This window comes from Babylonia areolata, chromosome 23, assembly GCF_041734735.1.
Source record: "Babylonia areolata isolate BAREFJ2019XMU chromosome 23, ASM4173473v1, whole genome shotgun sequence".
Classification (NCBI taxonomy): Eukaryota; Metazoa; Mollusca; class Gastropoda; order Neogastropoda; family Buccinidae; genus Babylonia; species Babylonia areolata.
In genome coordinates, this window is record NC_134898.1 from 52,660,103 (window position 1) to 52,677,957 (window position 17,855).

The window sequence follows — 17,855 nt, forward strand, 5'->3', positions numbered from 1 at the left end:
ACAGAGAGAGTCAGGTAGACAGGCAAATAGACAAACACAGAGAGGGTCCTTGTAGAATGTATGCTGCCAGAATGCCAGAATATCTGTCATCACCAGTTAACATCACTTTGATTATTATGATTGTGACTATGATGATGATGGCGACAAGAAATGCTTATTAATTTTTTTCTAAACACCCTAAACAATCAAATAGTTTTTCAAGTCACTGAATGAAATGAATGAGGCCACACACACACACACAGAGCACGCACGTGCACACACACACATACACATAGCACACACGTACACACACACACACACATACACAGAGCACACACGTACACACACACACAAACACACACACAGAAACAGACAGACAAGCCAAGTGTTTTTCTTCATACTTGTTACAGTAGACGATAATACCTGACCTTGTCATTCACTTTGAGCTCTCCCACTGAAGGGCGATAGGCTTTCGGAATAAAGCAGCTTTCTTCCCCACCTTTCCACCCTTACTCCCACCCCCACCCCCCGCTTCCTCTTCTCTCGGGGGAAAAAAATCCACTCTGTCTACCTCAGTGTGTCTGCCTGTGTGTCGCCCTCTCTCTATCCACCCCCCACACCTCCACACCCCCACACCTCCAGACCCCCCTCCCCCCTCCCCGTGTCCATCAATGGAAAAGTAAACGTAATTTACAACCCATTCTCGTCAGCTCAACCATGTTTGATTATCAACCAGGGTATATATAAAGAAGAACCTTACAACCTAGGTACAATGCGGCTTTCAGAAGGTCTAGTAGTCATGCTTACATTGCGGTATGAACGTTTGAACTCAGCTTTGAACGACTGAACGGGTGCTTGTGTTTGGTTAGGTTGAAAAGGGATTTGGTGTTCGCTCTGGGGATACCAGCACCTGATTGTAGCACTAACTGTTACAAGATATACACAAGAATACTCTATTAGCTTTAAAATAGAAATCGCTGACACGTTTACTGATAGAAAGGCTACATTTTATAAAAGGCATTTCATCCATATAACAACAAGAAGTTTGATTATTTACTAAAAAACACAAGTCCATAAACAGATGTTTAACACTGCACAAGCTTCCCAGTTAACCAAATAGTGCAAATTATCCACTAAAGAGGAATAACATTTTGCTTGAAGTGTGCGCGTGCTCATCCATCCATGTGGGAATAATGCGTTTATCTGCGCTTTAAGATAAACAGCAAAACAATTACCAGTTACTAAATACACACATGTTTATTTAACTGAATTATTTAAAGAATCCCTCTCCCCGAACCCCCTCCCCCGCACTGAATGTCTTCATTAATTTCACAGGAAAACGTAACAATACATATCTATTAATCAGTCTGGAAAAATTGTGTGCATCCAAAGGCTCTGCACTCACAACACAGTCTCTGAGCCCACAGCCGAGTACAACCAGGATACCCGCAAAAGGCGTGTCTGAACAGATGTGTGGGACAGGGAGAAACATTTCTGTCATTTCCAAATTTTCTCCTCAAGTGCTCTGAAATACAAGGAGTTCTATGCGTGTGAGCTGCAGCAAGAAGCCGTTATATTGATTACCATAAACTACTTTGTAAACGCCTACCCTTACTTTGCACAATTTCACCCAAAAGTTGGGGTTGGGCGTTTACGGATTATTTCACGCCATCGCAAAAACCCATTCCGTTCTTTGGTAACGCCATACGGCACTGGTTGGGCTGGGAATAAGAACATAATATATCATAATAATGGCCACTGAAATATAACACTGCGAATAGCAAACTAAATTATCATTATTTCGTGATAGGGGCAGGAGCAGGGGAGTGGGCGTATACAGGTTATTTTACCCTATGTACAATTTTAACTAACTGTAGATAAGGACAACAAAGTGATAAGGAGTAATGAACACACACACACACACACACACACACACACACACACACACACACACTGCAATTGATAATTTGATAAAACTTACAACACATGTAAAACAACAATTCGCTAGAAGGAAAAACGTTCTTGCAACTTTGTTTGGTGTGAAGAAAGCCTATGATCAAGTTTGGCATGCAAAGTTACTCTTTACACTGAAATTTGTTGCCTTTTCAGGACATCTCTATGATTATATCAAAGAATTCCTGAGTGAAAGAAGTATACAGGTACGGGTCGGGAATACGTACTCAAATCCTAAAACTCTTCACATGGGATTACCCCAAGGTTCTGTTATTGTCCCTGTTCTATTTAATATCGTGTTGAACGACTTACCCAAACACTTAACAAAAGATGTTATCCTAGTGCAATACGCAGACGATATATGTATGTGGATGAATGTAACAATGAAACGGAATACATCCAAAAGGGCTTTAAACTATATCAAGAAAGTATACCAAAGAGAAATATACAGATTAAATAGATATACTGCTGATAATGGTCTTACACTATCATCAGAAAAACAACAACACACATTATGCTTTTTAACAATGGTACAAACCCAGAAGAGTCACCAACATTTAAGATTGAAAATGAGAAAATTCAGTATAAAGACACTGTTAAGTTTTTAGGATTGATGCTTAGTTCAAAACTAACTTGGAATAGCCATACTGAATATATAAACTTACTCAAAATTGTGAGTAAACAGTACTGGGGACAAGATACAACGATTTTGAAACATTTATCACCATCACTTATCCTATGGACAAGAAGTCTTTTTCAATGCTCCAAAATATTTGCTAAAGAAACTTCAAAGCATAGACTGTAAAGCATATAGACTTGCCCTTGGTGTACCTTTCCATGCATCGACCCTCGGAACATACAAAGAAATAGAAGTACTACCTTTAGATGAATACCGAAACCTCGCATGTGCTAAATACGTACTGAGAAGCTCAACAACTGAAAATTATACATCAGAGGAAGTAAAAATTACATCTGAAAATAACTTCCCCAAAAGAGCTAAAAACATATCTTATTTAACACCCATTGGCACGTTTGTGTCAAACCTGTTCGAAAAGTCTGAAATTAATTCAGATGACGTGGACACACAGAAGACCGTAAGTCCATACCCCATCTGGGAGATGAATAAAGCATATTTTGATGTTAATCATACTGACATTAAAAAGAATGAAAATCCGAATATCATGGCAACGGAAGTCCGAGTACACCTTCAAAATAGATACTGTGATCATTTACAGATCTACACAGTCGGCTCACTCTTAGACAATGGCCAAGCAGGTTCAGCTTTCGTTATACAAGAACTGAAAATGGAAAGATCATACTATATTGGTAAAAATCGTTCAATATTTACTGCTGAACTAATTGCTGTTCTTATGGCTCTAAATCATATTCTTGATCTTCCAATTTGCCTACTACAAGTCTTGTTTTGCGTTGATTCCAAATCTGTATTGTGTGCTTTAAACTCATCAAATTGTAAGAACAAATCCAAAATCATAATTGAAATCAGTCACATGTTACATCTTTTAAGTTTGAAAGGAACACATATTACATTTTGCTGGGTTCCTTCACATCTTGGTATTCTCTACAATGAAAGGGCTGACAGGGCTGCAAGAAAAGATGCAAAAGACGAACAGGGCACCATAGAAAGAGAGGGTTATCGAATACTAGAAAAAACATCGTGGAAAAAAGTCAGAGAATTATACCAGGAAAACGGCAAAGCTTTAAACCATAGTGTAATTAATGTTCAACAACCGGGAACTATCAATCAGTCAAATACATACAGTAATTCAGTAAGATTAAGGCAGATCAATACATTATCAAACAGGATAAAACTGAACGCTTTTATAACTAAGTCCAGCAAAGATGTCAGATGCATTTGTGGAGAATATATTTCTAGCAACCATGTAATATTCTAAAATGTTTTTTGCCAGACTTCACCAAAAGTTCTTTTGAATGTGTTATTAACAATTCCAACATGTTGTTTGTTATTGCAGAAGGTTTGCTGCGTAGTCCTAGAGGACATTTGTTATAGTGTTTGATGTTGGCGTTTATAACTTTTCCATTCCCCCTAGCGTTGTCTCTCCCTATTCACCCTCCACATGTACACACACTTTTACCCCTCTCTCTCCCACAACCCCTACCCTCACGGATTTTTGTTGTTGTTTTTTGTTTGTTTGTTTTTTCGTCTAATATCACTTCAAGTGGAAAGACGTTAAACTGAAGACAACAACAACAACAACAACAACACACACACACACACACACACACACACACATATATATATATATATATATATGTATGTATGTATGTATGTATATATACGCATGCACTCCAGGCGCGTTGGGTTTTTCTGCTGTCAGGCATCTGCCTAGCATATGTGATGCAGCGTATATAGATTTGTCCGAATGCAGTGACATCTCTTCAGAAACTGAAACAGAAACTGCGTGCATTTAAAAATTTCTTTTCAATATATGGTATGACTAGACATCAAGTTCAGAGAACTGCGCGTAATTCTTTAAAAGTCTGCCTTCAAATGTTTAATCTAGTTCTTGGATGATATTTGAAACAGATCAAAATCATTGATATTACATTCGAAAGCTTTCAAACTCAACGACCTGACACTGGCTTGGGTTAAAAATAATACAGAAAAGAACTGCAAAGTCACGCAACAAAAATGTTGCAATAATTCATGTCGACCTGGCGCTTGTACCATAGAGAAATCTGTATCTGTCTGTCTGTCTCTCTTCCCGCCCCCCCTCTCTTTCGTCTGTAGGCCACAATCCACTCCCCTCCCTTCACAAACAGATACACGCACCTACACAACACATGTGACCACACGCACGTGTCACCCACTCACGCTTGGTTCAGAACATGTATAGATATGATTCATCATAATGACAGGTCACAAATCACGAGCACTGTACCACGCTTCAGTTCATCTGTAGTCTGCAGCTGCAGGTGCCAGTTGCATTGCTTGGTTCTAACTTTTTGACAGTTACACGTGACTAAATGCCTACGTTGACCGAACTACGCCACTGTTCAGTTCCATACGACACACAGTTAGTAGCGGGTTTCGACCATACTAGGCTCTTCCGTCCCAGCAATGCAACTGGTTATCCCGGAGAGTGCTTTCTACAAGGTTCACAAGAAGTTGAGGACCACTTGCGATCTTGCACAGGTTTCTTCTTGAGGGTATGGTGAAATGATACTCACATTTCGGCAAGCCTCGGTTAATAAAAAGTAATGTAATGAGTACCACACATAACCATGAGTGCTTTCTTGCATACACTCTTCCATTATTCACGATGAAAATCTACAGCTGTCATTCACAAACCACTAATGTTTCTTTGGCTAAAACGTCTCCTTTTTTTTTCAAACGCATGTTTAAGCTGTTCATCATGCACATGTGCCTGAAACAGCCGTTTGTGTATTCTCTTTCCCTCAGCCTCCCACCCCCTTCTCTCTCTCTCTCTCTCTCTCTCTCTCTCTCTCCGACCATAAGCAGCCTGCGTAATATATATCACCTCTCGATTTTTTTTTTTTTTTTTTTAGCATTAGAACATATCTGCATTAATTTTCGAAGGGGAACCTTAGCTTTTGTGAAGCCTCTGTTCGATGCGACAGCCACGAGATGGCAACAACGGCAAGAAATACAGACTTACAAGACCACACACATTTCATGTACACTTTGTCAAGCTTCAGTCCACCTGTATTCTCAAGGATCCTTTTTATGTGACCGGCAGCAATGGCACCATACTGCCCAGTGTGTTCCAGTTTGTCTGCTGTCTGGTATGAAATTTTTCTGATGAGGTGGCGTGTGGGAATGAGGGAGCTTCTTTTATTTTTTAATGCTAACGCTTAACACTCACCCGGAGTAGTCCTTAACCCCAGGTGGCTGGGGTGCTGTGTTGGGCAACAGTGTTGTACTGCAGTGCGGCAGACGGGGTCGGGTTTCACTGCACTGTATTGCACTGTGCCGTTTTGTTTTCAGTGTGTGTCGTGTTGTGTAAATGCCATGGACAACCACTGCAGGTGTGTGTGTGTGTGTGTGTGTGTGTGTGTGTGTGTGTGTGTGTGTGTGTGTGAGAGAGAGAGAGAGAGAAAGAGAGAGAGAGAGAGAAAGCGGAAGACAGAGAGAGAGAGAGAGAGAGAAAGAGTGAGAGAGAGAGAGAGAAAGAGAAAGAGTGAGAGAGAGAGAAAGAGGGAGAGAGAGACAGAGAAAGAGTGAGAGAGAGACACAGAGAGAGAGAGAGAGAGAGAGAGAGAGAGAAGCGCAAGGAAGGTGTGGTTGTCAATTTGGTTTCTCTTTATAATATCATGTTGTCAATGTTAATGGGCGACATCGCCAAAACCCCAGCGCTCCCCATTCTGAAGAGTGAACGCCTGTACATATGGAGCAGACCTGTTCCCCTTCCCTCCATCCTCTCTCTCTCTCTCTCTCTCTCTCTCTCTGTAAAACAATGCTCTAAACGCATATTGTATCCATGTCCGCCCCCCTCCCTCTCACCACGTCTCGCAGTGAACAAGAAATAAACACCTTTTTATCGCTCGTTCGTACTGACCGATTATTAAGCAGAATATAATGAACACTATGACCAAGTCACAATGCGGCTTTCGGCAGGACTAATAAATTAGTCGTGTTCGACTTTCAGTGTGAAAGCTTTGGCCAGCTTTGGATGACAGAACGGGCCGTACGTGCTTCGTGAGACGGACGTTGGATTTAGTTTTCGTGCTGGGGAGAGAGCTGGCTTGTAGCACGAAAAGCTACTTGTCCTGCAAAGTGTGTCTGTCAACATTTATTTACGCGTGCGCCTTTTTGTGTAAATTAATGTTAGGAAGGATACGTGCACTACCTTGATAAACAGTGAATTTATTACCAACCAACCAAATATACATATCGGAATCAATTTATGTTGAGAGGCTTCAGCGAATTCACGGTCATTCAAATGCACACGTACATATCAAATTATTTTGTGAGGCTTTCTCATTGAATAGGTTCGATATCTACAGCAAGTAAAACAATCGTTATCAGAATGTGTCGTGATACCTTCAAAAGGCAGATCTGAGCAAAAAGGGAAGGAGCACGGAGAACATTTACATTGGCAATTTCTGGAATGAATGTCATACATGACAAAGGCATTTCCATCAACAGAGATCAGCATATGAATGTACAATGTGATGTTGAGTGCGGACTGGTCGCCTGACAGGCAGACTCTTTTGCTCTCTCAAGTTTTTAGTGATTGTTTTATTCCCTGAGTTTTAAATTGTGTTTATATCTGTGAGACTACTTGATAATTGACATACCTTTAATGTGGTGGTTTTATCCTGTTCCATGTGCTTTTAAACTGTTCGTTTGGACATTTTTGCTCTGGGCTTCAGTTTCCAATCGCCGTCCGGCATTGCTGGAGTATGGCCAACACGCACAGTGTTCAGTGCCAAACATCGACACTGCACGCGCCTCGCCATGCAAGTGCGGTCGGCACCATTTGCTTACACTGGGACAGTGCATGCACACTCTTTTATCTCAGGATGTGATACGACGTCTCAAAGACTTGAACACTGGCTACAACCTCCCCCGTAAAAAACGATCTTGTCGGGGTGGAGTGCGGAAAAGGAAAATAATACGTGTCATTCAAGGTAGAACCAACATTTCAAATCCCGAACCACACATGATTCATAAGGTGAGAGTAAACTCTTTTAATCTTATTCCTATGATCCCTGTGAAGAATCTACAGTCAACTGATTTACCCTCTCACCCGTCATATCTAAAACTGATGCGTGTGAACATTCAGTCATGCAGACAGAAGGCCGCTTTTATTCACGATTTGATTGTTGACCATGCTTTTGACATCGCCATACTGACTGAGACCTGGTTGTATGAGCAGGGAGACGAATCATATATTGAGCAGCTTACGCCGCAAGGGTACAAACTGAAATCATTCCCTAGACATGTTAGGAGGGGAGGCGGTATTGCAACCATTATGAGAAGCCATTTTCAGGATTTCTGTACATTCAAACCCCTCGATTATACATCATTTAAGGGTGTAGCATTAAGGGTTGAGTGCAACACGAGCAACAGTTCCGTGTGCCATATTATATGCATATATAGACCTCTACCTAGTCGACACAATAAATGTAACACCCAGACTTTTATTACTGAGCTTTCTAATCTCCTGGATAAATACAACCTAGAAGCAGGAAACTTAGTTTTAACTGGCGATTTTAACCTTCATTATGAACAGACCAGCAGTTCAGATATACTACGGTTGCCTACTATACTTCACGACCAAGGGTCAAAACAGCTGATATGTGAACCAACCCATAAACACTGTCACACTCTCGACTGGCTTGTGGTTCGAGAGAAGATTCACACACCCCAGTTTAAGGTCATGGACTTGGCTCTTGCTGATCACAAGGCAATTCTTTATGGCATCCCTTTTAAGAGACTGAAGCGACCAAAACATTTTGTTACATCACGGAACACAAAGATGATTAACCTTGAGGTATTCCAGGCTGACATCAAATCCTTCATGGATGGAATTGACTCAAGTTCATCTCCTCTGACAACATACAACACCGACCTCCGTCAGATACTGGACAGGCATGCCCCTCTCTCCTCTGACAACATACAACACTGGCCTCTGTCAGATACTGGACAGGCATGCCCCTCTCTCCTCTGACAACATACAACACTGGCCTCTGTCAGATACTGGACAGGCATGCCCCTCTCTCCACTGACAACATACAACACTGACCTCCATCAGATACTGGATAAGCATCCCCCTCTCTCCACTGACAACATACAACACTGGCCTCTGTCAGATACTGGACAGGCATGCCCCTCTCTCCACTGACAACATACAACACTGACCTCCATCAGATACTGGATAAGCATCCCCCTCTCTCCACTGACAACATACAACACTGGCCTCCATCAGATACTGGATAAGCATGCCCCTCTCTCCACTCGCCTTGTTACTGACCGTCCCTCTGCTCCCTGGATGACTGGTGAACTGAGGGCCGCCAAGCGTCGAGAACGACAGGCCGAGCACGTCTGGCAATCCAACAAACTGACTGTCTCCAGACAGGTTTATGTTAAGGAGCGGAAAAAACTGAATGACATGCAGACAGCTGCAAAGCGTCAACATTTCAGCGCCTCCATCAGTCAGTGTTCCAAGTCCAAACAGCTCTATGCTGTATCAAACCAGCTCACTGGCAAAAATAGAGAACTGTTGCTGCCAAAAAACATTCCTCCTCAGGATCTCCCTGATGCTTTTAGAAATTATTTTAATGACAAAATTGTAAACATCCGACAAGAACTGGATGCTAGCCCACCAGAGGACCGATTTAATGATTTTAAAGGAAATTTAATGACATGTTTTAGATCTGTCTTTGAAAAAGCTGTAAGAGATTTTATTTTTAAATCTCCAAGTAAGAACTGTGACCTTGATCCATTGCCCACCAACCTTTTGAAATTATGTCTTGATGACCTTCTCCCCTTGATCACCAGAATTATTAATCATTCTCTAGAGTCAGGTACTGTTGATGATTGTCTTAAATTGGCTATTGTCACCCCTCTTTTGAAAAAAGCACAACTTGGACACAAATCAGCTAAAGAACTATAGACCTGTCTCTAATCTTTCTTTCATTTCTAAAATCACTGAAAAAGTTGTGTTACATCAACTCCAGGAACATCTTGATGAAAACGGCCTGCTTGAAACTTGTCAGTCAGCTTATCGGAAAAGCCATAGCACAGGAACAGCCCTTCTTTCGGTCACAGATAGTCTCCCCTCAAACACAGACAAAAGACTTGCATCTGTAGTGGCATTTTTAGATATGTCAGCGGCATTTGATACTACTGACCACCAAATTCTTCTCAATCGTCTTAGCACTACCTTCGGCATTAAATCTACTGCTTTAAAATGATTTTCTTCGTATCTTTCAAATCGTCAACTCAAGGTTAAAGTAAAACATAGCACCTCTAAAATCATTCCTCTTGTGTTTGGTGTCCCTCAGGGATCAGTCTTAGGGTCTATCTTGTTCACTTTGTGCACTCAGCCTTTGTCTGTCATCTTCAAAAGGCACTCATTTGGTTACCATAAATATACAGATGACACAGAATTACAAAAAGCCGCTCCGCCATTTGATTTTAAAACAGTCATTACTGAAATGGAATCTTGTGTAGATGATGTAAAAACATGGATGGACAAAAACAAGCTAAAGCTCAATGAAGACAAAACCGAACTCTTAACCGTAGGAGACCTAACTCGTCTTAAGGCAGCAGAAAAGGACCCAGTTACGTTTGGCCCTGCTTCAATAGCATTTCAAACATCAACCAAATACCTGGGTGTATATCTCGATCAAACCTGACTATGAACGACCAAATTTCATTCTTGTGTCGCTCATGTAATTTTCATCTCCGAAGGCTAGCCTCAGTCAGACCCTACATAACAGAGAAAAATATGGCTCAGTTGGTTTCCTCATTTGTTCTGTCCAGACTGGGTTACTGCAATTCCACTCTTGCAGGTTTACCATCTTCCTCCATCAACAGATTACAGAAAATCCAGAACAATGCTGCACGACTGGTTCTCGCCAAAAAGAAATCTGATCATGTTACACCTCTGCTGAATCGGTTACACTAGCTTCCAATTGAGTCCTGCATTCACTATAAGATAGCAACACTCGCCTTCAAACATTTTGACAAGTCTCTTCCATTGTATCTCTCCTCTGTATTGGAAACATATGAACCGCACAGAACATTAAGATCCAGTTCTGAAAAGCTGCTTTAACTTCCAAGGACTAATCTGAAATGCGCTGGAAATAGGTCTTTCAGAGCTCGGGTTCCCCAAGTGTGGAACTCTCTACCGTCATCTCTTAGAAATACCTCTGATCTACATTCCTTAAGTCAGATCTGAAAACTTACCTTTCCGTAAGCATTTTTGTTCTGGGCGGAATGGTTAAACCAAGGTATTCTTGTTGGCAAGTATCTTTGTGCTAGTATTTTTATATTCCTGTTTTAATGCATTGTGTATTTTATGTAGTTTCGGTCTTAGATGTGATGTCATTTTTTCTATCTGGTTATTTTTAATGTGTGTGTGTGTGTGTGTGTGTGTGTGTGTGTGTGTGTGTGTGTGTGTGTGTGTGTGTGTGTGTGTGTGTGTGTGTGTGTTTGTGAGGTTACAATGCTCTGGTACGCGTGTGTAAGTGTGTAGGCATGTTAGTGTGTCCGAACAGAATTCTATGTTAGAAAATAAGAAATATTTTAATTCTTATGCAATTTTGTTTTTAGTGCAGTTGATATTTAATGTCAGTGTGTGTGTGTCTGTAAAGGAGGGACATTTATATCTGTGTGTGTGTGTGTGTGTGTGTGTGTGCGTGCGTGCGTGTGTGCGCGTGTGTGTGTGTGCGTGTGTGTGTGTGTGTGTGTGTTTTATAAAATGCATTTTGTTTTAATCTAAGCCTTATTTATTTCATAGCTTTTATAATCTTTAGTGTGCTTTTGCATTCATATGAACACACTGGATGTTTTCCATTGTCAGATAGCGGTTGATATGTTTTTTAAGGCATGTTTATAGTCAAGTTTGATGTAAGGTGCTTTGAGGAGCATTGGTGCTGGATATTGCGCCATAGAAAAACTATGTATTATTATTATTATTATTATTACAAGCGAGTTACAGCTTTTCCGTTCCGTTACAACTTTTATTAGGCCTGCTGTTGGCTAACTTGTGACTGGAAGCCGAACAGAAGTAACTGGACAAACACAAAAAGCAAAACATTACATTTGAACAGCCTCATGTTGCCCCTCTCTGATGTTGACCCTATTCCTCCCCGTAGCCCTTGCCACACAGTGAAGAGCAGTCAATGAAGGGGAACGGGCTGGGAACAATGTCAAAGACTGAACACTGCTGAACAATCCTTGCCACACACAGTGAAGAGCAGTCAATGAAGGGGAACGGGCTGGGAACAATGTCAAAGTCTGAACACTGCTGAACAATCCTTGCCCCACATTGAAGAGCAGTCAATGAAGGGGAACGGGCTGGGAACAATGTCAAAGACTGAACACTGCTGAACAATCCTTGCCACACACAGTGAAGAGCAGTCAATGAAGGGGAACGGGCTGGGAACAATGTCAAAGACTGAACACTGCTGAACAATCCTTGCCACACACAGTGAAGAGCAGTCAATGAAGGGGAACGGGCTGGGAACAATGTCAAAGACTGAACACTGCTGAACAATCCTTGCCACACACAGTGAAGAGCAGTCAATGAAGGGGAACGGGCTGGGAACAATGTCAAAGACTGAACACTGCTGAACAATCCTTGCCACACACAGTGAAGAGCAGTCAATGAAGGGGAACGGGCTGGGAACAATGTCAAAGACTGAACACTGCTGAACAATCCTTGCCACACAGTGAAGAGCAGTCAATGAAGGGGAACGGGCTGGGAACAATGTCAAAGTCTGAACACTGCTGAACAATCCTTGCCACACAGTGAAGAGCAGTCAATGAAGGGGAACGGGCTGGGAACAATGTCAAGTCTGAACACTGCTGAACAATCCTTGTCACACACAGTGAAGAGCAGTCAATGAAGGGGAACGGGCTGGGAACAATGTCAAGTCTGAACACTGCTGAACAATCCTTGTCACACACAGTGAAGAGCAGTCAATGAAGGGGAAGGAAGGAACAATGTCAAAGACTGAACACTGCTGAACAATCCTTGGCACCAGGGTAAAAAGATGGAGGTATTTCTCCACGAGGAATTCGACGAGAATTTAAGACTCATACTCTCTCTCTCTCTCTCTCTCTGTGTGTGTGTGTGTGTGTGTGTGTGTGTGTGTGTGTGTGTGTGTGTGTGTGTGTGTGTGTTATGTTGATAAGCTTGAATTTACATTCAGAAACGTGTACAAAAGCCTGTCTTCAAAATTTCACCCTTTTTGCCGTTAAAACCTTATCCAGGTCGCAATTATTTATCTTACATACACGGGCTTTCAAGTATAAATTACCTGGCGTTAGTATGAATTCAGATAGTGGAGAGACCGTAAAGTTAATGTGTTATACATTTGGACTTCAGGGAGGAATCAGCCTCTCTTCCTCATTATCTCTCACACATCCCAACACCCTTAAACACACACACACACACGCACAAACTGACAAACGGATGCGTGGATTCTCCTATCCACTCCACCCTGTTCGACCGGTTCAAATGATATTGCAACTTGGTTCCATTTTTCTGAAGAAACACAGGCATACAGGTTGTCGCTCACACCTCCCAGACAAAGCCTGTGGCGTTTGTTTGTATTTGTTTTTTTTTTAAAAGGCCATAAATACATAAACATGCATGCATCAATACACCATACACGAACAGGCGTGCGCGCGCACACACACACACGCGCACGCGCGCGAACAGCAGGAAATTCCAAGAAGCACATTAAAGTCTGAAGAAAATACAGGCCTCCAAAAACCCAGCTACAATTCACGATCACTGTGTCACGCTTCAGTTCCAGCTGTACTATGTAGCCTGCGGATGGACGGTTTCCTGTTTTATGTGACACTCAGTGAGCGGCAGCACTGGCAATGACAGCGACACGGCTCACCAGTTGTGTTTCCCGTGTGTCGGTGCACTGTCCGATGTTTGTCAACATGACGATCAGGTGGTGTGTGGGGTGGAGGGTGCTTCTCTTCGGAATGAGTGCCATTCACAGCCACCCAGGGTAATAGTCCTTCACCCGGGTGTCTTGGGTGCTGTGCAGGACAACGGTATTGTGCTTTATTGTGACAGTCGGGGATCAGGGCCGGGTTGCAAGAGGCGATTTTTTGCAGCGCTAGGTTTTCTTAGAGTTAAGAATGTTCCTAATTATATAGAGTTTACAGTGGAGTCAAGAACATTCTTCAAGATAAGCAAACTTAACGCTGCAAAGTTCGCTCCCCCAAGCCCTCCTCTCACCCCCCTCCCCCCACGTCTTTCTTCACTGTTTCAAAACACAAACCAATTAGCAAAATGAACCTTAAGAACAGTGACAGTGACGACAAACTACAATGTCAACGATAGTGAGAAACGACAGCAGCAACAATAGCAGTGGTAACTAGCCGCTTGTTGTTGGTGTACTTTAACCCCTTCACCGCTGCCGACAAGTGTGCTGGTCGGAGAAGGGCTGTCCCCTCGTCTGAGATACAACGTACCAGTCACCATTCTCTACGTGGACTTCTTGTGATCATATTACCTTTGGTCAGCAGAATCAATAACCTCATTTAAAAGTCAACAAAGCATAGGAAACGAACTCTGATGTCACACTGATCTCATTTCACCAAGATTCCGCTGTCAAGGGGTTAACAATACTGAAAAAAAAGAAGAAAAAAGAAAGAAAAAAAGAAAAAAAGAAAAGAAAAGAAAAGAAAAGCAGCCAACCGCCACTCCTATCACCACAACGCCAAGGGACACAACTCACCCGCTTCGTAAAGGGGAAAAATACCATGACCACCGCCACCACACCGCCAAGGGACACAACCCACTCTCTAAGTGAAGGGAGGGAAAAAAGCAGTAGCCACCACAACGCCAAGGGACACAACCCACTCTCTAAGTGAAGGGAGGGGAAAAAAGCAGTAGCCACCACAACGCCAAGGGACACAACCCACTCTCTAAGTGAAGGGAGGGGAAAAAAGCAGTAGCCACCACAACGCCAAGGGACACAACCCACTCTCTAAGTGAAGGGAGGGGAAAAAAGCAGTAGCTACCACAACGCCAAGGGACACAACTTTCCCTCTTGTGAAGGGCAAAAAAGCAATAACTACCACAGCCACTTCCACAATACCTAGAAAATCAGTTTGCTGGTTCTGGATATGCAATTCCTGCTTTGAAAATTGAAAAGTCATATCATATTAGAAAGGGCTTCTCAATTTTTACAGCTGAATTAATTGCCGTTCTTATGGCATTGACGTATCTAATTGATCTGCCCCTAAACTTGATTAATGTTTTATTTTGTGTCGATTCAAAATCAGTTCTGCAGTCTGTCAAATCAGTTTTATTTTGTGTCGATTCAAAATCAGTTCTGTAGTTTATCAAATCAGTTTGTACGAACATTAATTATAACATCATTTTTTAAATAAGATTTTTGATTCACTGTATTCAAATGAGAGGAACTAATATTGAAATGTGCTGGATTCCCTCACACTGTGGGCTTTTCTCCAATGAACGTGCAGATCATCTTGCAAAGCTGGGAGCCAAAAACGCTTAAAATGCAATTGAACTGCCTCATCGTTTATCATCATCTGAAATGTGTAATATTGTTGAAAGAAATATGTAAAATTCCTTTCTGTCTTTGGAAGTTAACACTTCTGCCTTATCAATGCTAAAAGAACTGGCAGGGCTGTTAAGAGCATGGCATTTAGGTTATTACTAAATGCCCCATACACAAAATATTGTGAAAATATTGGAAGCATTTGCAAGGGACGTTTAACGGTAGAGCACGTTTTAACCCGCTGTTTAGTAATGAAACCTTTTTTGCCTCCAGAAATTACGGAACACGTGTTACCAGTTTCAAATGTTAACATTTTTTGGCAAAAGTTACATATTTCAAACTGTTCTTTATTAAAGTTAGATAGTTATGTGTTGAATAGTCCAGCTGGTTGTTTATTGTAGGTCCCCACACGAACCTCTTTTCAAATAATAATCTACAGAGGTAGTGCATACAATATTTGATTATTGGTAACTTTTTTGTCCTAATCCCGCTTCCCCCGTCCCGCCTCTCACACACACCCTTCCACTATTATGTTTGTTCTTTCTCCAATCACTGACACTCACCCTCTCCATTTTAGATTTTGTACTCTATCTTTTCCACATTCTGTTCTCTCTCTCCCTCTCTCTTCTTTTCTTAGTCCCCTCCCCCTTGCCCCACCCCCTCCCTCCACCTCAACCGCCCTCCTTTTCATTCGAATATACAGAAATGTCGATTTCTAATTAATAATAACAATCATCATTATGATAGAAATGATAATAATCCAAATAATAATAATATTTATTTTCAGTCTAATATCATCATCTTAGATGAACAGACTATAAATAAATAAACGAACGTCCACAATACCAAGGAACACATCTCACCTTCTTGGTGAAGGGAAAAAACAAAACAAAAACAAATAAACAAACAAAACACTACCATAACCACCACCGCGACACCAAGGAACACAACTCACTCTGTTGGTGAAGGGGAAAAACAAACAAACAAACAAACGAAAAAACCACCACCAACTCACCCTCTTGGTGAAGGGCCGCAGCTCCACCACGGGCAGAGCCTCCCCGCCCTGGGCGGCCATCCTGATGCCTGCGCGCGTGCTGGTCTGCTGGTGGTGAACGTGCTGCCGCTGCCAAGCCACACTGCACACTCGGCCCTCCACCACCCCGCCCCCACCACTGCCGCCGCTCCGAGACTTGACCAGAACCATGGCTTGGACGCCTCTGGCGACTGCTGGGGTCAAAGTTTTGTTTTCGTTTTGTTTCCTTCAGTGCAGGCCTCTGCTGTGTTTGCTCCTTTACTGAAACGGCGGCGAAGACGTCATCATGGCGGGTCAGTGTCTTGAGGACGTAGTCATCATGGCGGGTCAGTGTCTTGAGGACGTAGTCATCATGGCGGGTCAGTGTCTTGAGGACGTAGTCATCATGGCGGGTCAGTGTCTTGAGGACGTAGTTTTCAATCCTGTCTTGCCCAGCTGGTCCGGGGTTGTGATCCACCTGCGGGAGAACATGGTGTATATATAACTGATGGCATATTTCAAGTACATGCGGCTTTGTTTATTAAAAAAAAAAGAAGAAAAAAAAAGAGAGAAGTCCAGATTTAATTTCGATTTTAAACGTCTGCAACAATGAGTGATGAACACCTCAAAATTGTCGCAGTCCAGCATAACAATTATAGCTGTTAAATGCCTGGTGTTTCAAACAATATAATTATGATTGTTCAATATCAGATGTCTCAAACCAGTATAATCATAACTGTTATGCCTTACTATGTCTCAAAACAGTAAACTCACAACTGTACAGTAGCAGCTGACAGAACGCTCTCTCTCTCTCTCTCTCTGTGTGTGTGTGTGTGTGTGTGTGTGTGTGTACATTTCGGGATGGTGTTGTGTCCGGAGAAAAGCAGTATACTCCGATTTTCCTCACTCCACCGAGATAGGAATGAGTAACTGACTTAATATTGTGAAGCGGACTCGGACCAGCCTTCCTCTGCCGCGGAGTCCGGGAAACAGTAAATGTAAATTCTCTGTCCCGATATATTAATAGGCTATGGGACCTTTAACTTCAACATTTAAATAACAAGGAAACAAACCAATGCACCTCCTGACCTTTAACTTCAACATTTAAATAACAAGGAAACAAACCAATCCACCTTCTTAAAAGTAAAGGCCATACTGTTACGACAGCGCGAAGGTTGAATTCAGGTTGACCAAAATTCAACTTATTTGAAGACATCTTGGCTGTTTAACATATTCCATCCAGCGCCCAGAAGCCAGTCGCATTGCTCGGACGGGGGAGCCTAGTATGGCCGTAACCTGCTACTAACTGTGTGTAGTATGGAACTGACCGATGGCGTAGTTCGGTCAACGTAGGCATTTAGTTACGAGTAACCGTCAAAAAGTTAGAACCGAGCAATGCAACTGGCTCCAGAACACGTTTTGTACTGTGTGGCTAAACATCTAATAATCTTCCCCTTCGTCTACAAGAACTAATAATAATAATAACAATGGATACTTATATAGCACACTATCCAGAAATCTGCTCTAGGTGCTTTACAAAAACGCCTTTGTTAACATAATACATCATATCTATGTTACATACACACACCAAAATGTGACTACACACACACACACACACACACACACACACACACACGCTGCATACATACATTTTAACATACATGTGTATCTAACAGCTACT

At 42.1% G+C, this 17,855-nt stretch overlaps 1 protein-coding gene across 1 annotated transcript in view; it reads right to left on the minus strand.

Annotated features, from left to right (window-relative positions):
- LOC143298234 (uncharacterized) overlaps nt 1-16,490 on the minus strand; it is a 25,576-nt gene extending 9,086 nt beyond the window's left edge. The window contains exon 1 of the mRNA XM_076611039.1: nt 16,178-16,490. Within this exon, the coding sequence (XP_076467154.1) occupies nt 16,178-16,366 (189 nt within the window). The 5' untranslated portion in view covers nt 16,367-16,490. The remainder of the gene's footprint in view (nt 1-16,177) is intronic.
- Nucleotides 16,491-17,855: the final 1,365 nt, after the last annotated feature.